This window comes from Musca domestica, unplaced genomic scaffold, assembly GCF_030504385.1.
Source record: "Musca domestica strain aabys unplaced genomic scaffold, Musca_domestica.polishedcontigs.V.1.1 37, whole genome shotgun sequence".
NCBI classification, from domain to species: domain Eukaryota; kingdom Metazoa; phylum Arthropoda; class Insecta; order Diptera; family Muscidae; genus Musca; species Musca domestica.
Window position 1 is genome coordinate 1,334,137 of NW_026712321.1, and position 25,557 is coordinate 1,359,693.

The 25,557-nt window shown below is 36.6% G+C and overlaps 1 protein-coding gene across 2 annotated transcripts; it reads right to left on the bottom strand.

Annotated features, from left to right (window-relative positions):
• Positions 1-3,914: 3,914 nt before the first annotated feature.
• LOC101888139 (transcription factor Ken) lies at positions 3,915-25,368 on the bottom strand. Of its 2 annotated transcripts, none has more exons than XM_005185066.4 (3): positions 23,912-25,368; positions 6,341-6,510; positions 3,915-6,141 (listed from the first exon to the last, which is right to left on the bottom strand). In XM_005185066.4, exons 1-3 carry the CDS (start codon positions 23,918-23,920, stop codon positions 4,521-4,523), a joined length of 1,800 nt encoding a protein of 599 aa, XP_005185123.2. In that variant the 5' UTR covers positions 23,921-25,368; the 3' UTR covers positions 3,915-4,520. The 2 variants fall into 2 exon arrangements, with proteins under 2 accessions (XP_005185123.2, XP_058982202.1); XM_059126219.1 differs by lacking the exon at positions 23,912-25,368 and adding an exon at positions 11,267-11,329.
• Between the last annotated feature and the right edge of the window lie 189 nt (positions 25,369-25,557).

The window sequence follows — 25,557 nt, forward strand, 5'->3', positions numbered from 1 at the left end:
AAATCGGGTTGACAGTTCATTATCCCTACAGTTGTGCATCGACACACCATGGAAATACATGAGTAAAGTACATATGTACTTTTTCGACCACAGCGATCCCTATTTTCAGCGGAAAAATATAATTAAAACAAACGTGTTGGTTTTGCTAATATGAAGAAGGTGCAGTCATTTAAAATAAGACTATCCATCTCTGCATTTTCTCTAATTTACCTTGTAAAATTTCACTGAATGAAAAAAAGGCTCCTTTCTGTGATTTCTGTGTATACAATGGCTTTATAAATATAAATGTTGACAATGACATGTTGTCACATGGATAATTTTGAAAAAAAAAATGTAAACATAAGATTGCATTACTTTACCTTCTTAATTCTACCAATAGTTCTACATATGTAGTGTCAAATTTTAAATATGTAGAAGTTGAACACATCGTGTGATACATGGACGACGTTTTAGTAGTGAAATACATGAGTAAAGTACATACGTACTTTTTCGATCACAGCGAGCCCTATATTCATCGGAAAAATAAGTGTGAAAATATACACAATTAAAATTGTCGTAAAAAGTCATCCATAAAGCATAATATTTTTTTAGAAAACACAACCTAATCACAATTTAACCAAAGGAAATAAAAAAACGTATGCAAGTGTGTGATTGCAAAAATTATGAGTCACATGTAAAATAGCAATTTTGGCAGCACATGTGTAAAACCCTTATCGTTTGATAGCAGCCATGGCAATGATATCAGCTTTAGCATGATCTACAATGTTAAGGTGGAAATTCATAAAGCGCTTATTTGGCTGGCTTAAGTAATATGCTGGCTTCTTCGGAAATGAACACAGAAGTCTAGGGCCAAAATCGAACTAAGTCAACCTAAAACTCCTTTTTTCTTCTACGAAGAAGCCAACCGATGACTTAAGCCAGCCAAATATGCGCTTTATGTATTTCCACCCTTAAGTTTTCTCCCTTGGCAAAGTGGAAGCAACGCCTTTGCGTAGTCACATCCAACTTTGGAGTGTTTGAATAAAAAACAGCTGTGTTTAAAAGTAATATAAATCCTTATAAAGTTCGCCAGATTTGCTTTGTTCAGAACTGCAAAAAATAAAATCATGTTGCCACGAAACAGGATTTTCCTTCATGATACCATAAAGAATTCCAAACTACTGGATTATGGCAGATTTTGAAACAGAGCAATAGACATGTTAGACTCATGGTATAATTTTGAAAGTAACCTCAAGCAATCATATGGTTACCATTTTTCAAATAATTTTTTTGACAATATCTCACTGTCAAAAATTACCTTAATAAATCTATTGTATATGCAAAAATGAAAGATGGAAACGTGTTTTCAATGAAGTAAAATTTGACAAGGTTAATTACAGATAATTAATGGCTTATTGTTTGAAATGAGGTTACGTTGAATTCATTTGTCGTGATTGATATATATTATGCTATTAATTCAATGACAAAATCGATGCAAATAAGCCACATTATTTTCATTTTAAAATTCAATTGTATTTAAGATGAAAATAATGTTGCTTATTGGCTTCGACTTTTTCATTGCCACAAGCAGTTGCCATACGCATCTGTTGAAGTATGTCTATTACATATGTATATTGCGAGTTTTGGTAGCAAATATAGATGGCGCTCAATAAAATATGTATACTAAAACTTATATTAAAATGGTCTATGCCTTAATGACATAATTACTTCAATCGGTATTGATATAAATTACGCTATTCATTTATAATTTGAAAATAATATAAATGTTGATTTGCAACGAGCTTGTCATGGAAAAAGTGTTGATATACGGCTGTATTGACAACATTTAAACATTTGACACACGCATCTATTGAAGAATGTATATTGCAACAGTTTGTGTTAGAAAATATAGATGGCGCTCAATGGTTTCATCTGTTAATTCCAACTTGAAACAACCTGATAAAAAAATATTAAAAAAAAATAAATAAATAAAGTCGTTTTTGAGTGGGAGCAAAATTTGTTCAAAATCGAGCAGATTGTATTCTTGCCGAGCACTCTTTTAGTCTTACATTGTCCTATTTTTATGTATGTGTATTTTTCTGTACAGACAGGAGGCCGTGCTCTCACACAAAACAAAAGAGCGAAGTAGAAAAACTCTCACTCATCGAGCAAATTTCGCTCCATTGTGAATATGGGAAAGTTTGTGCTCTGGTTTCGACACATGTCGAATGTTCGGTCAACATTATACAAGGTGAGATAAAAAATCTGCAACAAAGTCAAACGCCATAATGTTTACATTTTTTTTAATTTTATTGAATGTAAGCAAATAATGTCGGAAATAGCATCAAATTTTAGAATAAGTTTAGTTTCTTTCGAATTGGTCACCTTTGGCACGAATTATGGTCTTCAAACGACCAATGAAACCGTCACACGCTGCCCGAATGTTCCTCTGCGGAATTTTGGCCCATTTCCGGATCGACACTTCGGTATTTTTTAGTGCCAACCATGCTTTCCACAATACTCCGAGTATCCGGATTTTTTGTGGCCATTGTGCACTGGAAATGAAGCGAGTAACCTCATTTTGTAACGCTGTTGGAATGTCAAGGTCTGCGGTCAAAATGTTTGCGTGCCCAAGGCTATAATACACCCTCCAGAATATTTTCGTGATAATATTCGGCATTTATTTTATTGCCACGGTCGATTAATGCGAGCGGAGAGCTACCATCGGCTGTTATGGCTGCATCATTTTGTTTGTTTACAAACTGCTGGACAACAAATGTTTCCAACGGAGAAAACCAAATTCGGCAGTTCACCACTTTCGGCAAAGCGAAACAACTCTTTAGCTCTTTTGAGTCTTTTTTCTTTCTGTTGCGGTGTAAGTTCTTGCAATTTTTGGAATTTCAATGGCTTTAGCCCTAGTTCATTTTTCAATATTTGCCGAATGGAATATTGCGATATGTTCAGCTCACGAGCCATTTTTCGGCCACCGCGACGCGAATTTCGATCACGTCGCTTCTTTATTTTTCGAACCATTTCTGCTGATATTGCTGTTTTTTTTCGTCCACTTCCTTGACGTGACGTTACGCCACCAGTATCACACAAAAAATTTATTGACATTTAAATGCTGCTGGAGTGCTCTAGCGATGGCCACTTGTGGTTTTCCAGCCAAATATAAAGAAATCACACTATCACGCTTGAATTCCATCACGAATAACTTTTTTTCTGGAAAATTCTCACCAAAATTCTTTTGTACACTTGTAAACAATATAATGACCTGTCACCGGACGAGTGGCTTAGAAATGATGGCAGTTTGAAGTTGGTTGCAGTTTTTTTATCTCATCCTTTAGAGACAAACTCGTTTCAATTGACACATTGGAAGACAGCATTGAGTTATTTATTCGTAGACCAAAGTTGGGCTAAGCTGATGGACATTTGAAGCGCAATCGCGCGATCAACATTTGCATAAAATAATCTTTAAGCATTGAATTATATGGACGATATTTATTTTATGCATTATTTTGCATTTTATGAGTTTTTATTTATTTATTTATATATTTTTTTTGAAAAACTTTCCTATAGCTCCTAAAAATCATTCTTTATTTTTCGTATTTGATGTGTGGTCAGAAGCTCTAAAATGTTGTCCAACAAATATTGTACAGTGTGAACATTGTCTTTTGGCTTAAACTTCAAATCAAGTGAAGGGAAAACAACATTTGGGCGCCACGAATATCTTTTGGGAATTTTATAATTAAAAACCCCCCGTTAGAGAAGCAAACAAATTTTTTAATAAATCTATTAAAAAATAAAACAAAATTTAGTGTATAACAAAAAAACTGTAAAATGATCATTTTGTATTTTTGTTTTTGAATTTAAAAAAAAAATGTATTTAATTGTATTACAATTCAATCATATATATATTACATATGTATAAAATAATAATAATAATAAAAAAAAATCATGTATACGACAATGTGTAAAAGTTTATATTTAAAAAAAAATATACAAAAAAGTAGAAAAATATAGATGGAAATGTTAAAAATTAACAACGACAAAATGCATAGCTTTATATTATATATATACATATATAGAATATATAGAATTTTTTTTAAGATGGGATTGAACAGTTTTCTTGTTGTTTTTTTTTTTTTTTGATATATATGTACATATATGTATATATAGATTGTTGATGCAAACATACATACTTGCATTTTAAGTTATTTATCCAAAAAGGGCTACGACGAGGGGGTGGGGGTGGAGGAGCACTACTTTTGTATATTTAAAAATTATATATATATAATATAGGTACCTATATGGATTTGTGCAGCATATGGGAGAGAGAGAGAGTAAGAGAGACAGAGAGGAAAAAAGATGCATGGGGGTATGGGTGCTTGATTGATTTTGTTGTTGTTGTTGGTGTATATGGTATGCATGTATATAAAATTATATAAATATTCACTTTTTTCTTCTTCTTCTTCTTCTTTAGGATCAAAAAATATAATTATGATTATTGTTATTGTTATTATTATTATTATTATCAAGTACTAATCGCGTAAGTTTTTTGCTAACAATAAATTGTTGTGGTGACCCGACAAATGTCGGACCAACTCTTGTACTGATTCGAAATACATTGAACAGAAACAGCAACAATATCGGGTGTCATTGTCGCTGCCATTGGTGGTAATGACATTTCTATGAACTGAACACAAATGTTTTAGCAGATGGGCCTTTTGCTTGAACATAGCTATGCAAAGGCGGCAGGCGAATGGCTTCTCACCGGTGTGTACACGAAGATGGGTCTTCAGATTCCAGGACATGCCAAACTGTTTGCCACAATACTCGCAGCGATATTCTCGAACTGAATTCTGGGAATTGCCACCGCCGCTACCAACTCCACCGCCGACGCCGCCACCGCCTCCACTGGCCGCCGAGCCGCCACAGTTGTTGTTGGAGTTTTGATTGCTGGAGCCTTCTAAGCTTAAATTAATGTCCGCCATGGAAGAGAGACCCGTTTGCAGATGGGATAGTGATGAAATATTCGAGTTGTGATGGCTAGACTGCCATTGATAGACCAGCTGTGGCGGTAGTTGTACTGTCTTTTCAGGGCTGTTGTCATGTCGTGATATACTCTTCTCCAGGGCCAAACGATTTTGCGGTAGGATATCAGAGGGATTTATAACACCCTCATCCAGCGGCAGCAGCATATTTTTATCCGGCAAATAACCCGACATGGGTGACAGGGCCGATTTGGCTGAGCGGAATTCATCGAGCAGATTTTGTTGATAGGATACAAACGGCTTGTGGCTGGGTGAGGAATGGAAACCAGGTCGTCGTTTTCGATGCGGTGTCACAACATAATTATCCGGAGAACTATTCAGATCACCATGTTCGGAGAGGGGTTTAAGACAATCCTTGGCCGAGTCCGAGAACAGTGTTTTGCGCTTGGCACTTTCCATAATGTTGAGCGTTTCATAGTCGGGTGGAGAATAGCTGCTTTTGCCACGGAATATATTTTTCATACTGTGTTCGGACTTGGTGCGTATGCCCAGCGAGAGATTGACCGGATTTAAGCCACCACCACCACCACCACTTATGCTGTTCACATCGGATAAGTTGTCGTCTATGTCTTGGCTGTCCTTGGTTTTCATTAGATCTGCGGTACTGTCACTGTCGATATTCAAATTGTCCTCATCTTCGTCGTGGTGATTCTCATCGGAGGCGGCATTCTTTTCCGAGTGGCATGAGGAGGGTGGGCTCTTTTTGATGTCATTGCCATTTTCACTTTTCAGTTTCTTTTCGCAATCGGGGCTCTCACAGTCCGATTCGGAAAGTTTGCGATTGCTGTTGAGATTGTGGGGAATGTGGTGAGAAGGGGTTGAGTTGCCACCACCAGCCAAACCTAAGCCAACGCCTCCTCCCCCGCCACCACCTCCACCCCCCACACTATTGGGTGTTGCAACTGGTGTCGTATCGGTGGTCTTCCAATTGTCCGATTTAATTTGCAGCAGCAACAACAGGTCATGTAAATAGTTGACATCCCGCGATGTTATGCACGTCTGGCCGGAATACAAGAAATCCAACAGAAACTTAAAATACGTTGCATTCACATCCGGGAAATATACGGTTGTCATGCAATCATAAAGCTGTGTATCTTCCAGAAGATTTCTTCGCGAGCGGCGAGAGGAGAAAGGGTACCACAAAGCAAAAGCGAGGCATGAAAAAAAAAACGAAACAGAGAAGAGGGGGATAAAACAGAGAATTAAAAAAAAAAACATTTCTAAAAAAATGCAAAAGTGCCAACGACAGACGTCGTGTCAGTTCGTCGTCGTCTTGTGGTTGGCAACAGTTTATTGTATGTGTTTACCTAATTAACGGACTTGCCGCTGCCAAGACCAGCTTGTGAGCATGCAATTTAACTTTGTTCTCGCAGACAATTGTCAGATCCGCGGGGTGTTCTCCACGAAATGCGGCTCCAATTTCTTTAAGAATACATTCGCCATGTTTGCTGTATTGCAACATCAACATTCTCGGTACCTGAAACAACAACAAAAACAAAAAAAAAAATACATTAAATAAGCAACAATGAAATACCACACAACAACAACAAAAAAAGCACAAATAAGTGAAGAAACCCAAGATTAATTTTCAAGCTAAACTCATACATTTACAGACCAAAAGATACAACAAAAAAAAAAAAGAGTTTCACACACACACACAAAGACACTCACTCGCCTGTCATTATATAGTAAAAGGCCTTGGATTTTGAAATTATTACCACAATAAAAACGTCGGCGACGACGACGCCAGCGACTTGATCAAAACTACTTTCTAAAAATGGCTTACATCTCTTTTCTCGTTTACTGTTTCTTTTTTATATTTTCAGTTCACAAGCTTGGCAGGCGCAACTCTTGCATTTACATACAGACATACCGACAAACATACAGACAGACAAAGAAATAAAAGTTAAGCAATCAACCAGCCAGCCAACCAGCCAGCCAGTCAGTTAGTCAATTCGACAAATAACCCTTCATGCCAGCAGCCACAAACAATGACGAAGACGAGACGAGACGACAATAAAGCGTTCTACATTCACTTTTATTGTGGCCACATTGGAGAAGAGAGTAAAGCACGCTTTGTTGGAGTGTGTGTGTGTTTGTGTAGGTGTTCAAGAGGATCGTAAAAATTGTTTTTTTTTTTTTTTTTTGTCAATATTTCTTAACCCTTTTTTTTAGCTGTTAGATATGATATTAGAATCATTGAAGCCCATATGGGATAATGGCGCCCAATGTAGGCATTTTGTAGGGCAGAGAGAAAATTTGTGTAGGTGTTCAAGAGGATCGTAAAAAGTGTTTTTTGTCAATATTTCTTAACCCTCTTTTTTAGCTGTTAGATATGCTATTAGAATCATTGAAGCTGATATGAGACAATGGCGCCCAATGTAGCCATTTTGTAGGGGAGAGAGAACTTCTCAACTTTCCTACGGCCAGTGGCAAGAGAGATATTTCATTTGATTTGGGAGAGAACATAAAGTGGAGATATATCTAAAAATTTGATCTAGACAAGAGATCCATTAGATAATGCGAATAGGTCATCTAAACACTTGAAAAGGATATTCACCGTCGAAAACAGGCGACCACCAGATATGATATTAGAAACATTGCATCCGATATAGGACAATGGCGCCCAATGTATGCATTTTATAACGGAGAAAAAATTTCTCAACATTCCTGTGCTAATGGCAAGAGAGAGAGAGAGAGAGATATGATACAAGAATAGGACAATGGCGCCCAATATAGGCATTTTGTGGTGGGGAGATAATTTTTCAATCTTCCTGTGCCAATGGTAAGAGAGGGAGAGAGAGGGAGATTACATGTGATTGATATGATATTAGAAACATTGCATCCGATATAGGACAATGGCGCCCAATGTATGCATTTTATAACGGAGAAAAAGTTTCTCAACATTCCTGCGCTAATGGCAAGAGAGGGAGAGAGATATGATACAAGAATAGGACAATGGCGCCCAATGTAGGCATTTTGTGGTGGAGAGATAATTTTTCAATCTTCCTGTGCAAATGGTAAGAGAGGGAGAGAGAGGTAGATTACATGTGATTTGGGAGAGAATATAAGGCGGAGATATATATAAAAAAATGGTCTAGACAAGTGATCCATTCTTAAATGCGGGTAAGTTATCTAGCCACGTGAATAGGATATCCACAGTCGTGAATAGGCTAGCCACTGGCGTGAATACGATAATAGTCGCCTGGGAAAGGACTTCCGACGACGTAGATAGGCAGTCCACCAGATATGATACTAGAAACATTGCATTCGATATAGGACAACAATGGCGCCCAATGTAGGCATTTTGTAGAGGAGAATTTCTCAATCTTCCTGTGCCAATGGTAAGAGAGAGAGAGAGAGAGGGAGAGAGAGAAAATACGTCTGATTTCAGAGAACATATGGTGGAAAATATGTCTAAAAGAGATTGGTCTAGACAAGCGCTATATATTCGCCAATGTGAATTGGTCATCTAGCCACGTGAATAGGATATCCACAGTCGCGAACAGGCTAGCCATTTGCGTAAAAACGGCAATGCCGTCTTGGAAAGGACTTCCACAGACGAAGATGATAGGCAGTCCACCAGATATGATACTAGAAACATTGCATCCGATATGGGATAATGGCGCACAATGTAGGCATTTTGTAGGGGAGAGGGAATTTCCCAAATTTCTTCTTCTTCAATGGCAAGAGGGAGAGAGAGAGAGAAAGAAAATACGTGTTATTTCAGAGAGAATATAAGATGGAGATATGGATCTAGACAAGCGATCCATTCGCCAATTCGAATAGGTCATCTACCGTCGTGATTAGGCTAGACACTAACGTGAATACGACAAATATCCATCTTGGAAAGGACTTCCACCGGCGTATGAAGCTAATCCACCAGATTTGATAGTGGCGCCCAATGTAAGCATTTTGTAGTGAAGAGAGAGAATTTCTCAACCACCATGCGGAAATGATAAGATAGCGAGAGGGAGAATTTAAGTGAGATTTAATATAGAGAAAACTTAATGTGAAAAATATATCTAACAGAAATTGGTTTCGCCAATGCGGATAGGCCATCTAATCTCGTCAATAAGCTAGCCCCTGACGTGAATAGGATAAATAGCCGCCTCAAAAAAGACTTCCACCGACCTGATTTAAAACTGGATAGGCCCTCCATCGACGTGGTTAGGACTTTCTATGTCGTGGATGGGACTTCTGTCGTGGATAGGACTTCCACTGACGTGGATCGATTATTCACCGAAGTGGATAGGCCATTCATGACGTGGATAGAACTTCCACCGTCGTGGTTGGATCATTCACTGACGTGGACGTGGGACATTTACAACTTCACTGACGTGTACAGGACGTAGGACTTCCCAGGGCGTGGATAGAACTTATTCCTCCACGTCGGCGATCGGACTTCCACCGACGTGAATGGATTATTCACCGACATGGAAAGGCCATTAAAGACATGGTAAGGACTTCCACCGACGTGGACAGATCATTAACGGCGTGAATAGGACTTCCACCGGCGTGAAGCAGTCATTCACCAACGTGGACAGACCATTCAAGACGTGGACATGACATTCACGACGTGGTTAAAACTTCCACCGAGGTGGATAGGCCATTCACGATGTGGATAGGACTTCCACTGACGTGGATGGGACTTCTGTCACGGATAGGACTTCTGTCACTGATAGGACTTCCACCGACGTGGATGGATCGTTCACTGACGGGGCCGAGACATTCACGAAGTAGATAGGACTTCTGCCGCGGATAGGACTTCCACCGACGTGAATTAATAAATCGCCGTCGTGGACAGGCCATTCACGATGTGAATAGGACTTCCACCTACGTGGATGGATCATTCACTGACGGGGTCGGAACATTCACGAAGTAGATAGGAATTCTGCCGCGGATAGGACTTTCACCAACGTAAGTTAATCATTCACTGACGTGGACAGGTCATTCCCGAAATGGATAGGACTTCCGTCGCGGATTTGACATCCAACGACGTGAAGAGGACATTCACGACTTGCATTCACCGATATGAATAGAAAACTCACGACGTGGATAGGACTTCTACCGACGTGGGCAGGCCATTCAAGCCGTGGAGAAGAGGAAAGGTCCATTCACCGACATTTCACGAACATGCAGTGGCGTGGATAGGCCGTGCAACGATCTCTCCACCAACGTGGAAAGATTCCTAAGGCATAGATCGAAAATTAACGATGTAATGGATCTTTCATCGACGTGTATACGCCATAGGACTACCGTCGACGTGGTCATGTCATTTACTCTCCTGAATAGATCTTCCACCAACGTGGATGGGACATCCAAAGACTTGGATAGGACATTCGACGAAGTGGATAGGTCATTCACGACACGGATAGAATATTTTACCTCGAAAATAGGGCATCTTAAAGGCAGTCGTAGATAGGATTTTAACCAACGTGGATAAGAATTCCCCGAAGTGGATGGACACAATATGGCATTCTCGTTTACTATTCTTAGTAGGCGAATTTCTCCGACTAAAAAAAAAAATAGTAGCATGGTTACCAGCTCCTGAAATGTCTGAAATTTTCAATTTTGAACGATTGTCGACTATTTTTTTACATTTTTATTAGTTCCCATACTTTCTACGTAAAGCAGTTCTCTCACATCGAATACAACATTTCTCTCTTTTTCTTTTTCTTGTATTACCTTTAAAAAGTTACGGGAACAGGATATATTTTTTTTAATATTTTTACTTATAGCACGTTGGAGGTGAGCCATTACTTTTAGGCCATGTGAAAAGTTTTGGATCCTATTTTTCCCAAAAGGGTAACCCCTACATGCTACTTTCGATTATTTCAAAAGTCATTTATTTTTCAGTCATTTATTGGCACAGCGAAAAGGAAGACAAAGAGAGGGAGATTTTCAAAAGCAACAGCAGCGGCAGCAGGTAGAACAATACGAACCAACAGCACCATACACATAATAATATTGGCCAATGGATCCTGTTTTGTGATCTTCTTGTTGTTGCTGCTGCTGTTGTTGTTGAAAAAATCACACAAACAGAAAAAAAAAACAAGCAAACATTGTGGGTACTAATGAAATTGAAAGCGTTCTTGAGAGTTTACGGTTAATCAACTTCTTCAGCAAGAAGAAGAAGAAAAAAAAAAAAACACAACAGAAGAATAAACTACACACACACGCACGCATGCCAATACACAAATAAAATACTCAGAGAGATAGGCGAAACTTACGAAACTGCCAATGTGCGCCGACTCAGTTATGGCATGCTCCTCTGACATTCTCTGGCTCTCTGAGCGAAAAAAAAAATTATGATTACTCATAGCTTTTTTTTTTAAATTGACACACGCAGTGAGTATGTCTTGATACGAAATTGAAAGCTTTGTTGTTTTTTTTTTTGGTTGAAACTCAGTTTCTTCCGTTTACTTTTATTCAACTGTCTCTTGCTGTCGTTGCTGTGGCTTCTCATTATTCCTTTCACGACGACAACTGGAAAAAGAGCTTTGGCGTTGATCACGTATGCGTAAAGCAGACTCCCCGCTGCTCTCCCCTCCCCTCCCCCAAAAACACATGTACATTCACTACTCACACTCACTCAAGGCAAGACGTCAGACAGACACACGAAGAGACGAGACGCGTCGCGACACACACGACTGCGCTCTAAAATCTCAAGTACAAAAAAATTAAAGAAACAGTAGTGGTTGAAGACAAGAAAAAGAAACGAAAATGAAAACGAAAACTATGATATGAAATTTAGCACACACCAACACATGGGCAACAAGAAATACACACACACACACACAGTCACACATGCATAAATGGTTTGAACACACACACACATGCGCACAAACATAGATCACACAATCATTGGGCTTGGGGTTATTAAGTAATCCCCATGAATTGAATGGTCGCTCGGTCGGTCGGGTGTTCGTTCGTTCGGTTACTTGGCTGTCGGATGGATAGATGGCTTGTTGGCTACACTGGTTTACTGAGTTTTGTGGGTTTCATGCTGCTGCTGTTGCTTTTTGAAAATGAAAGTGAGAATTCATCGCTTACAAATGTTTTTTTTTTCAAGTTATTTTTAGATTACCAAGGTAACGACGAACGACACATGCACACAGACAAATAAAACAGCAGAAGCAACAACAATAACACAACGGGAAGTTGTAAAATAAAATATCTTTAACACTAGCCGACCAGGTTTTTGGCTGTCAATTGTGAAATATCCATGGGATTTGAAGATTAGGAAAGCATATCGGACTGGAAAATATATACCTAGAAGACCATTTTCTATCCAATGACATGGACAGGTCATATTCCTACGTTAAGTGGATATTTGCCGACATGAATAAGTCATTCACCCAGGTCGAGTGAAAAGTCGAATTTTGTGGATTTTATAGTTTTCGAATTTCTGAAAAGTCGAATTTTGGGAATTTTGATGTTTTCGAATTTTTGAAAAGTCGAATTATGTGAATTTTAAAGTTTTCGAATTTCTGAAAAGTCGACTTTTGTGAATTTTAAAGTTTTGATTTTCATCTTCACCAAACAAATCGTTTTCTCGATCAGCTAAAAAATCGAATTTCGATTTTTTACTTTTAAAGGTGAAAATACATAAAACGATTTTTTGACTGACTTAAGTCATCGGCTGAGCTCTTCGTAGATGAACAAAGCTAAACATAGAAGTATAAAGATGGGACAAGACAGAGTCTATGGAATAGAATTTTGAAATCCTATTTTCGGGTTTTCCAAACTTTTATTTGTCATTTTTTTCTATAAATGTTGTTTTTATATTAACATGGTCCTGTCATGAGCTGTTATTCCAGATAGTATAGACACAAACCATCTGCTCAGAATGCATTTTGTCTAGTCTTTACCATTTAAAGTCTTTGGCAAAGGAGTTTTAGGTTGACTTAGTTCGATTTTGACCCTAAGAAGCATCTTTGTTCTTCTCTGAAGAAGCCGGCTGATGACTTAAACAGTCAAAAAAAGGTTTTATGTATTCTCACCTTAACTCTTCAAACCAAATTCGATTTTAATTCTAACTTGCCAAAGAGATCGACTTTGACTTTTAAACATTTATTAATCGAAATTCGATTTACGTATCCCTAACGGGTATTCATCAGGGAGTACAAGAAAATGAACTGGAGGAACTAGATGACAAAAAGGAACGGAAAGCTATTTTCATTTCTGTACCTAAAAAAGTAGTGCAAGAATAAAAAAAAACCGGAGTCAAGTTAATGGTAAAACAATGGAACGAAAATAACTAGAAACGAGAAGAACGAAATAGACTTGATAAACGAAAGAACTAAATATTTATCCTATTGTTCTTTTGAATTGAATTGGTCACAAGGCGAATTGGAGCGGCCAATTTCTATATATCGATATGGAGTTGTCACTTAATGACCTGGATGGGTTAGTCTTGAGTAGTTCACTAACGATTTTGGTTATAAATTCTTATAAACTATTAGAGGTGTACAGGGTGAGATAAAAAACTACAACAAAGTTAAACGGCAAAATTTTTACATATTTTTTTTAAATTTTAAAAATAAATAAAAAATGTCGGAAATAGCATTAAATTTTAGAATAAGTTTCGATTTGTTCGAATTGGTCACCTTTGGAACGAATTATGGCCTTTAAACGGCCAATGAAACCGTCACACGCTGCCCGAATGTTGCTCTGCGGTAATTTGGCACATTCCCGGCGAAGCGCTTGCTTGAGGTGATCGATACTTTGGTATTTTTTAGTGACAACCTTGCTTTCCAAAATACTCCAGACACAATAGTCCAACGGATTGGTATCCGGAGATTTTGGTCGCCATTGTGCACTGGAAATGAAGCGAGGAACCTTATTTTGTAACCATTCATGGGTGGCGCGTGCTGAGTACGATGGTGTTGAGTCCTCATGGAATATCCAAGGTCTGCGGCCAAAATGTTTGCGTGCCCAAGGCTTTAATACACCCTCCAGAATATTTTCGTGATAATATTCGGCATTTATTCTGATGCCATGGTCGATTAGTACAAGTGGAGAGCGACCCTCGGCTATTATGGCGGCCCACACCATCACCATGGCCCGCACTCGAGGTGGCCAATCGAAGGTGCACATTTTCAACTGACCTCTTTGGCAAGTAAAAACGAACATTTTGTTTGTTTACAAATTACTGGACAACAAATGTTTCCTCATCGGAGGAAACTAAACTCTTCAGTTCACCACTTTCAGCGAATCAACTCTTTCGCTCTTTTCGGAGTCTATTTTCTTTCCGTTGCGGTGTAAGTTCTTGCACATTTTGGAATTTCAATGGCTTTACCCCGAGCTCATCTTTCAATATTTGCCGAATGGAATATTGCGACATGTTCAGCTCACTAGCCATTTTTTGGCCACTGCGACGCGGGTATCGATCAAGTTGCTTCTTTACTTTTCAAACCATTTCTGCAGATGTTGCTTTTTTCTTCCGTCCACTTCCTTGACGTCGAGCTACGGCAGCAGTATTACGGTAACCAGCGATGGTACGAGACACAAGAGATTTATTCACATTTAAATGCGGGAGCGCTGCTCTAACGATGGCCACTTGTGGTTTTCCAGCCAAATATCATCAGAAATCACACTATTATGCTCGAATTCCATCACGAATAACTTTTTTTCTGGAAAATTCTCACCAAAATGCTTTTGTACGCTTGTAAACAATATAATGAGCTGTAACTGGAATAATTTTAACAGCTGTCGGACGAGTGTCTTAAAAATGACAGCAGTCTGAAGTAGGTTCCAGTATTTTCATCTCACCCTGTATATACTTTGTTGGGTCTTAAATTATTATTTCGATGAGTTACAAACGGAATAACGAACTTAATATTACCTCCATACAATGCCTGGTGGAGGGTATAAATAAAGATAGAAATCAGCATGGTACAATAAAAAGGTAAGGTAGAGCCCCCAGATGATTACAATTTTTTTTCTAAATGTGTCCGACTTCTGTATTTGTTGCTTTAAAAAATATAAACAAAATATTTTCAAAATCAATGTTTTGAAGAAACTTAAATTGCGGGGCGCGCAACCAGATTTGCCATGAATTTGAAAGATTGAACATTTACAGTACGTTTATATATATGAGGGTTAACCCACTGGATTTGGATTTAAATTGTCATATCCATTACTTTTACTTCAAATAAATCCTCTCAAAGTAGGTTAACCCTACAAAAAGTTCTAACGTAAACATGGCATTAGGATCATATTTATGAGAGAACACATCCAGGCATTTCATTCATCTTTCGCGTTATTTGACTCATTTTAGAAATGAACCAAATATATCATATAAATGAAAAAAACTTGTTGTATATAATTTTGAATAATTCTGACAGGAAGCGGGCATAGCCTCAGGGCTGTATTTCTGTAGTTTTACGAAGCTGTTCTACCTCCTTATTGTACCATGGAAATCAGCCTGTAAGTAATTTGATTTCGTTTTTAGAATCTAGGGGAATATCTTATTATTATGTCCAGCAAATGAATGAACTAGTTCACAGGAACTGCTACTAAAAAGAAACGATCGGACATCGATTGTCTTGAAAACTTAGGGCAATGGTATGTTTCCTCCATACTATGTATGGTGGAGGGTATATGAAAATATAGAAAGCAGCCCGTAAATAATTTTATCTGATTTTGAGAATATGGTGGAACATCTTATTATTATGTCCAGCAAATGAATGAACTAGTTCACAGGAACTACTACTCCAAAGAAACGATCGGACATCGATTGTCTTGAAAACTTGAGGCAATGGTATGTATCCTCCATACTATGTATGGTATGGTATGTATGAATATCTTATTATTATGTCCAGCAAACGAATGAACTAGTTCACTTGAACTACTACTCCAAAGAAACGATCGGACATCGGATTGTCTTGAAAACTTAAGGCAATGGTATGTATCCTCCATACTATGAATGGTGGAGGGTATAAAAAAGCGTAGAAAGCAGGCCGTAAATAATTTTATCTGATTTTGAGAATCTGGTAGAACATCTTGTTATTGCACCAATCAGTGAGAATGAACTAGTTCACAGGAACTACTACTTCAAAGAAACGATCGGACATCGATTGTCTTGAAAGCTTAAGGAAATGGCCTGTTTCCTCCATACTATGCATGGTGGAGGGTAAAACAAACGTAGAAATCTGCCCGTAAATAATTTGATCCGGTTTTTAGAATCTACTGGAATATCTTATTATTACGTCCAACAAATGAATGAACTAGTTCACGTGAACTACTACTCCAAAGAAACGATCGGACATCGGATTGTCTTGAAAACTTAAGGCAATGGTATGTATCCTCCATACTATGTATGGTATGGTATGTATGAATATCTTATTATTATGTCCAGCAAATGAATGAACTAGTTCACAGGAACTACTACTCCAAAGAAATGATCGGACATCGGATTGTCTTGAAAACTTAAGGCAATGGTGTGTTTCCTCCATACTATGAATGGTGGAGGGTATAAAAAAGCGTAGAAAGCAGGCCGTAAATAATTTTATCTGATTTTGAGAATCTGGTAGAACATCTTGTTATTGCACCAAACAGTGAGAATGAACTAGTTCACAGGAACTACTACTTCAAAGAAACGATCGAACATCCCATGGTACATATTAAAAAGGTAAGGAAGAGCTATCAGCTGATTACCATGGAATATCCCACATATCCAGTTAAGGCCAATGCGTGCTTAAAAGCCTATAAAAGTAAGTTTACATACAAATCTTAATCGGGATTAAAATGATAATTTACAAACACAAAAGAACGCGAAAAAAATTGTGTATTTAAAGGCGCTAAATGAAACGAAGGAAGTAAATTAAATAACTGGTTCATCTTGAGGAACGATCGATTCGCTTAATTAACGGACTTGGCTAACTTATAAACTTAACTTATAAACTTATAAACTAACATGGTAGAAGAATATAGGTAGACGTATCGACACAGCTGCTAGGACAGTGAACTGTCAAACCAAATTTGGAATTGAAAATGTTGAATGAAAAATTATTTAAATTTGTAAAAATTGTTGAAAAACGAGTATTATAATATCCTCCGAAAGACGCCGTATAAGAAACCCTATAAAAATCTACTTAAATGCTCCCAAGCGTTGATGCATCAACCTGTATTTTTCTACCATGATAACTAACTTATTTCATAATTGTGGGGGGCTGATCCAAACTAAACTAAAAAAACTAAACTAAAAAATTACATTTTTCTGGAAAAATCATTTTTCCTCATTTATTTGTATTTTTTTATCTCCATAAAATATTCACTTTAAAGTTTGGCCATAAGTTTTTTTTTTATTTCAATTATTATACAAAAAAATACGGAAATTGTGAAACTGATTTTTTAGAAAGTGTTTCAAGGTCAGTGAGTTTAAATAATAATGACGTGTGTGTGCCTCTGTGTGAGTGCGTGTCTTTCACAGACCATAAAAATTCCACTTTTCCACCAAAATTTATTTCATCAAGGCGTTTCTTTTTTTTGCCAGACAGTGTAAACCCTATGACAAAATAATTACCCAAAAAAAAAGAAACCCACAAAAAACAAAAAAAAAAACTTCATAATTTATTACGTCTAAACGAGTTTTGAGGGGTTTCGTGACGTTTTCTTTTGTTAGCCAGTGTTAATGGTGATGAAAAACCTTTCCTTGGCTGGCTGGCTGGCTGTTAGCTTTTGCTTAGCGCGCGAGCTGTGTGTGTGCGTGTGTTTGTATATGTGGACCATGAAGTTAACAACAACACCACAACAACAGAGCCGAGAGTGAAATGTTTTCCGGCTGTGGCCCACATACATACTTATATACGAAAGAAACAAAAAGCAAAAAAAAACAAAACAACAGCAGAAAAAGTGAAGTGTTGCCTCACACTCCTCTCATGCATACACACTCACACAAACACAAATAAAAAAATGAGTAACAACAACAAAAACGTTTAGGTGGGCCATGGGGTACACTCCATGGCAGACAATGAATGGTGGTGATCGTCATTGTTTTTATTGTTGTTGTTGCTGTTGTTTTCTGTCGAAAACGATGATGACTGGCTGGCTGGTGTTGGTTGGTTGTTTGGATGGTTGTTGAATGTCGAAATGTTAGGTCTGGTTAGGTTTTGCAGCTCCTCTAGCTCTCTTTTTATTGTTTATATGTTTTGTTGTTATTTTTGTTGCTGCCGCTGCCGCTGCTGGTGTATGGTGGCTTGACATACCTTCTGTAAGTTTCTCTTGTGTGTGGGTTTGCAAGTATGTCATAAATATGTTAATGTTGGAGTAGTGTGTGTATGTACGTGTGAACACGGTATAAGAAACTCTTCATGAGGTGAAGTTAAAATTGGATAAAAAAGAAGCCGAGCTATTAAAATTAACAACAAAAATTTCAAGCATTGTTGTAACATCATCTACAACAACAAAGACAATTTCCTTTTGTAATACTTTTCCTTTAAAAATTGTTTTTTTTTTAAGTTTTTTGTTTTGGATATTTTTCAAAGTTTTTTATGGCATGCCTTTTATTATTGCATGTGTCCAGGCGACGATGACAACGAATGTGTGTGCATGGGCGTGTGTGTGTGTTTTCCCATTCACTTAACATTTACTTTCCATTTTTCTTCTTCTGTGTTGTTGGTGTTGCTGCTGTTGCTGCTGCATCACAAGGGAAAAGAGCAAAACAAGACTTGTTGACTAAGGTTGCGGTGGCGGCCGCTGGCTGAAGCAACTGGTTACTGCCTTAACCAGTCCGAGATTTAGGTGGGGTTAAACAATTTTTTTAACATCACATTTCAAAAAAAAAAAAACACACACACAGACTGAAAAGAGAAGGTAACAATTTCTTTACTGGCGTAAGGCGAAGGCTTGCTTTCAAAAAAAAAAATGGAATGAAATGGAAATGTTACATTTTTTTTCATTTTACATTCTCCGCCATGTCTGTCTTTGTTGTTGTATGTGGTAATATGTAACTTCAGAAAATACAAAAATAAAAGCAACAACAACAACAACCAGCAATATTTTTCGAAAGTTTGCGCCGTCATTAAGAAGTAAGCGTATGATCGATCTTTGCCGTTTTTTTCTTCTCATTTTTCTTTTTAGTAACGAAACACAGACAACAACAACAACTACAACAACAGCAAAAATTAATGAAAACAAAAATCTGCCTTTCACAAAAAGCTTCAACCAAACCAGCCAGAACAACAACGTAGAAGAAAACTCAATGTGTGCTTGCTTCTCGGCAGATCTCTCTTGTTCTCTAGTGGGGCACCATTGTGTGTGTCAAGAGTTAATGGAAAAGTTGAGAGTTCATGGTTGCCATCACATAATAATAATAATAATGCAATTAGTTCCTATGAAGAATTGGGATTATCGAGGACATTACATGACAGAAGAATACAGGTAGTACATGTAGACAATGAACTGTCAAACAAATGTTGGAATTGACATTTTTTAATGAAAATTTATTGAAATCTGTAAAAATTGTTGAAAAATGCTTATCACAACAACATCCGATTTGCGTCGTATAAGAAAACATATAAACATCTAATTATTGTTAAAAAAACGAAAAACATTTTAAATTTTTTGACACATCAATGTTCCCAAGCATTGATGCATGTACCTGTATTTTTCTACCATGGTTCCTATGAAGAGTTCTGATTATAGAGGACATTATAAGTGTACTGATGTTATATTCATGGTAAAATTAAGAGGGTAACGTCATTTCAAATAATCATACCCATCTCTGCATTTTCTATCATTTACCTTGTCAAATGTCACTGTATAGAAAACAGCTTCCATCTCTAATTTGTGTAGATACAATGAATTCATTTTGACAATTAGATAATTTTGAAAAAAATTGTAAACATATGATTGCATGACTTTACCTTCTTAATTCTACCGTGGTTGTATTTTGGAAGCCACTGGATATTTTAGAGAAATAACTAATTTTTATATTGTTTATATTATTTCAAGTAGAGATGCTCAAGAACAAGAGCTCGCTCACCAGTGCAATTTCTCTTAGCCTTTTGATATCATCAAATAATTTTTAAGTTTTGTATTTTTTAGATATCATAAAGGAAAAATCGATTATCGTAGTAAAAAAAAAGTTATATATTCTTGTAGTTCTGGAACAGAACAATTATTTACATATATTTTTTTATAAAGTGCTTAATTAATATTTTAGACAAGACTAAGCATTTGAAAAAATTGTTAAATATAAGGAAAAATATAATTTATCTTTTCTCTAAAATGAACTCTTTTCCGGGTTGATTGCTAGCTTTTTAAAATCTAAGCAATAGCTGTATCAGCCCTGAAAGAAGGACTTTCCCCGAAATGTAAATGGATGAAAAAACTGCAACCAACTTCAGACTGCTGTCATTTCTAAGCCACTCGTTAAACAGCTGTTAAAATTGTTCCAGTGACAGCTCATTATATTGTTTAAAAGAGTACAAGAGCATTTTGGTGAGAATTTTTCAGAAAAAAGTTATTCGTTATGGAATTTAAGCGTAATAGTGTGATTTCTTTATATTTGGCTGGAAAACCACAAGTGGCTATCGTTAGAGCACTCCAGCAGCATTTAAATGTGAATAAATCTTTTGTGTCTCGTACCATCGCTGGTTATCGTGATACTGCTGGCGTAGCTCGAAGTCAAGGAAGTGGAAGTGGAGAAAACAGCAACATCATCAGAAATGGTTCGAGAAAAGTAAAGAAGCGACTTGATCGAATCCCGAGCCCGAAAAATGGCTCGTGAGCTGAACATATAGCATTATTCCATTCGGCATATATTAAAAAATGAGCTCGAGGTAAAGTCATTGAAATTCCAAAAGGTGCAAGAACTTACATCGCAACATAACAGCCGATCAGAATAAATGCCGAATATTATCGCGAAAATATTCTGGAGGGTGTATTAAAACCTTGGGCGCAAACATTTTAGCCGCAGACCTTAGACATTTCAACAGGACTCAGCACCATCGCACTCAGCAAGCGCCACACAAGAATGGTTACAAAATGAGGTTCCTCGCTTCATTTCCAGCGCACAATGGCCACCAAAATCCCCGGATACCAATCCGTTGGTCTCTTGTGTCTGGAGCATTTTGAAAAGCAAGGTTGGCACTAAAAAATACCAAATTGTCGATCATCTCAAGCAAGCGCTTCGCCGGGAATGGGACAAAATACGGCAGAGCAACATTCGTGCAGCGTGTGACGGTTTCATTGGCCGTTTGAAGGCCATAATTCGTGTCAATTCAAACAAATCTAAACTTATTCTAAAATTTGATGCCGAAATTTTTTGCTTTCATTCAAAAAAAAAAAAATGTAAAAATCATAGCGTTTGACTTTGTTGGAGATTTTATAATTCAACCCGTTTTTAAGCAAAAAAGCTCTGAAGACTTCCTTGGTCCATGAAGCTCATATTTCATAAGGTACAATTCCCAGAGAGTAGCTCCTCTTAATGTGTGGAACGGGAAATGTTGACATTAAATGGCATGATATTTTCTAAACCAATTATATGCTGAATAATATCATTAAACTCATTTTTAAGTTAGCAACAAAAATCGGTAACTTTGAAACCCAAAGTTTTAATATAAAAAAAAGTTAAGGTTGACAACATTGATATCTAGCGTGTACTTTTTTTTGTCGCTATCTTAACGACAAATTTCTTTAAGTACCGAAATTATATTTATTTTTATTTTACATTGACTTTTGTCGGGTAACTTAAAAACGGGTTAGAGAATTCCTGCATTGATTTAGCTTTTTTAGAAAGTCTATAGTTTATATTAAAAATGTCTTGACATAGGATTGAAATAAATTCGCCCCATTCAGCTGTGAAATTCATTTTCCCAGTTAACGTTTTCAAGTTCCTTTCCTATCGGATATATTTTATTATTATTTTTTATGTTCAGGTTGTGGTCATTATTTTTTAATATTTGTATGCAATTTAACATAAAGTAGTTACATGTGCCCTTTTGCTCGTGAATTGAAAATATAATTTAATAGTACACTTACAGTACACCAGATACAATAAAAACCCCATTTACATTTATTTCAAATAAATCCCCTTAAAAAAATATTAACCCGCAAAACCTGTAATGTAAACATATTATAAAGCATGGGACAGTAAAAAGGTAAGACAGAGCTACCAGCTGATTACATTTTTTTTTTCTAAGTGTGCCCGACTTCTGCCACTTTTGTGTATGTATTTAATATTTTGAAAAACAAAATATTTTCAAAATCAATGATTGGAAGAAACTTAAATTGCGGGGAGCGCATTATTGATATTAACCAAATTTGCCATGGAATTGAAAGATTGAACACTTAGGATCATGTTTTTGAGAGAACATTCAGGCATTTCATTCATCTTTCGCGCTATTTGACTCATTTTAAGAAATGAACCAAAAATATATCATATAAATGAAAAAAAACTTGTTGTATATAATTTTGAATAATTCTGACAGGAAGCGGGCATAGCCTTAGTGCTGTATTTCTGTAGTTTTAAGAATTTGTTCTACCTCCTTATTGTACCATGCTATAAAGCTCAAAATCCCAGCATATTTGGTTGGAGATTGTGTGCGAATTTTGTATTTATTTCACTTTCCATTTCAAATGGTTTTTCTCTTACTACTTAGTGTCTAAAAAGTGCATTTTTTGTAAAAGTCAAAGTGTTTTAAACTACATATAATTTCCATTTATTTCCAAAACTAAAAAAACATAGCAATGGCAACCATGCTACTATTTGTGTTTTGTGTACAATGAGAGCTTATGATCACACTCTCTCTCTCTTTTGTTTTTTGGTGAGTAACCAAAACATAGACTGTGTAAGTATGGGAGATATGGAGGATTGCATTAAAAAGTGTACATAACAATACCCCATAAAAAATATCAGAGGCAGCAGCAACAGCAATAATAACAACAACAATAAGAAACAGAAAACATTTCGTAAGTTTTTGTGAAACTTTGACGACGACGAAGAAGAAGTAGAAAAAAAGTGGTAATATTTATCGCAAGTAGTTTGGTTATTGGTGTTGTTGTTGGTTGCTTTGAACAAAATTGCGACTTCTTCGCTCTTGCTGTGAAACACAACAAACCAACAAAGAAACTATTTTATTTTGTATGTTGGCTTTAAGAAATTGAATTATACGCAGCAATAAAAAATAACAACTAAAGAGAAATAAATTCAAATTAAAAGAAGAAACTTTAAGTGAAGGTCGAACATGCATGGGTTTGTTTGTATGTTTTTTTTTTTTTGTAATTTTTATGGTGAGAAGAAGAAGATGGACAGACACGGACGGCCTGGCAGAAAAGTGATCACTTGAATGTTGAGTAGTTGGAAATATATTGTAAGTTCACAGAGAGTGTGTGTGTGTGTGTGTGTGTGTGTGTGTGTGCGTGTTTGTTTTTGTTGAGTTCAGATACTTTTTGTTGTTGTTGGTATGTATGCCCCATTGTAAAGTTCCATTTAATGTAGCCATATAATTCATGTAAAATATCTTTAGTTTTGTTTTTATTGGGGGGCCTATGCTTTTGTTTTTTTATTGTGTATTCTTCCTCTCTTTCACTTATGCTCGCTCTTTTTGTATTTTACTCATTATTTGTTTTTATGCACAGAGACACTTCCCCAGCCTGTCATCCATCTATCCAGCTGGATGGTATGTTTAGTGAATGCCTGTCTGTATGTGTATGGGGGCAACCAGACATGCATGCATGCATGCCTTTCTGCCCAAGAGATGTAATAATAATAAGACACAATGCCGTCGCTGCGACGTCGCCGTTAATTTGTGTGTTGTGTGTGGCGCAGTAAATGCTAGTAGTTGTGGTCGTTTATACACGACCTACATAAAAGAAAATTATTCACTTTTGAAAAAAACACTACAACAACAACCAGACAAACTTACCTCTTTCATTTACAATAGTTTTGCTGTTGTTGTACAAGTCCCAGAAGAAAAAAAAAAGAAACACGTAGTAAAAAATTTCTTAACGCTTGGGGTAGTGAAGATGATGATGATGGTAGTAAGGATGAATTGTGGATTTCTGGAGAGGAGTTTACGATCCGTTTAATAATTTTTTTTGTCACAAATTTATTTTGTTGTAAATTTATAAATTAATTTCCATAATTCTTGCTTATTTTTTTACTTTCGTTTTGTACTTGTCTTGTGTGTGCCACAATATTTTATTGCATTTTTATTTTCTCTTGTTTCTTTCTTTCGTTTTACTTTTTCTTATAAAATGCCTGCTGTTGTTGATCTCTGATCATTTTAATCATTAACTTCATTATGAGCACTTTATTAATAATAATTATTAACATAACAACAAGAACACATTCACTTTTTTGTTTTATTTGTTGTTGTTGTTTTTTTTTATTTTCTTCTTCTTTTGCAATTGAAGTTTTAAATTCTGAATCCTCTGTTTTTTTTTTTTTTTTTTTTTTTTGTTTTCAATTAAGTTCAAACATTTGCTTGCAGTTGGTTTACAAATTTCTTCTTCTTCTTGTTTTCAATGGAATATCTTACCCAGCTAGCTGAGCAATTTTTTTCCGATTCGCTATTTTTTTTTTGTTTTTCAATTTTATTTCTTTCAATTTTGTATTATTGTGAAACAACATGGGGGAGCTATTGCGCTTGGGTATCTTTTATATTTTTTTCTTCTTTTTTTTTTGTGATTTTTGCTTAGTTATTGTCTCCGCGCGTTGTAAATTCCATTCGCCAACCACACAACAGCTCTTTTTTCCGAGTAATACAACGACGATGTGTGTTGTGTTTTTCGTACAGCGTTTTCGAAAACTTAAACCAAAAAAAAATCAATCCATGTAGCCGTTGTTTGTTGTCGAAATCATAGTGCCCAAGACCGACGTAGAAGAAGAAGCAGAAGCAAAAGAAATAGACTTTCCAAAACACCCAACAGGTTTTCCGCGACTGCTTGGTTAAATATCACTTTTCTTACTGTGCCGAAACTTTTAAGTAAACATATTTCGTGGTCTAAAACACAACTGCAGCAGTAAAACTTCATGCTTAGCTTTTGTTGGTTTCATATTTGTTGTTGTTGCTGCTAGCGTTTTTGGTTTGCTGCTGGTGATCAACACCATCTCTTTTTGTGAGTGTGCCCAATAGTTGTTGTTGCTGCTGGTATTTCAATGCAATTGTTGTACTAGATACGTTTTATTTTCTCCTTCGTTTTGTTTTGCTTTTTTGGTTTTTTACTATTAAGCGCGACGATCACAAAAATCCACTCTTCTGACAACAACACTCACTCCACTCCACTGGCGGCCCGACTGGTTGCTCTGCCTAATTGTGTGCGGAGAATTTTGAATTTTTTTTCCATCATCGACCAACCGAGTATAACGACACTGTTACAACTTTCATGTGGTGTGAATGGTTTTTTGGTATTGAGTAATTCTTCTTTTTTGTTGTTGTTTGTTAATATTGATAATGCATAGAAATACGCTCTCCCTCTCTCTCTCTCTCTCAGTTTGGCTTGCAAAAGCTCAGCAAGAGAAAGACCAATGGAAAAATATTCATGAATGGTTGATGTTTTCACATAACAG

Bases quoted from the DNA above. Each gene is read 5' to 3' on its own strand.
- LOC101888139 (XM_059126219.1), bottom strand. From the start codon at position 11,314: ATGTCAGAGGAGCATGCCATAACTGAGTCGGCGCACATTGGCAGTTTC. The intron at 6,511-11,266 runs GTAAGTTTCGCC...TTGTTGTTTCAG, and splicing joins CGGCGCACATTGGCAGTTTC to GTACCGAGAATGTTGATGTT. The intron at 6,142-6,340 runs GTAAACACATAC...CCGCTCGCGAAG, and splicing joins GCGGCAAGTCCGTTAATTAG to AAATCTTCTGGAAGATACAC.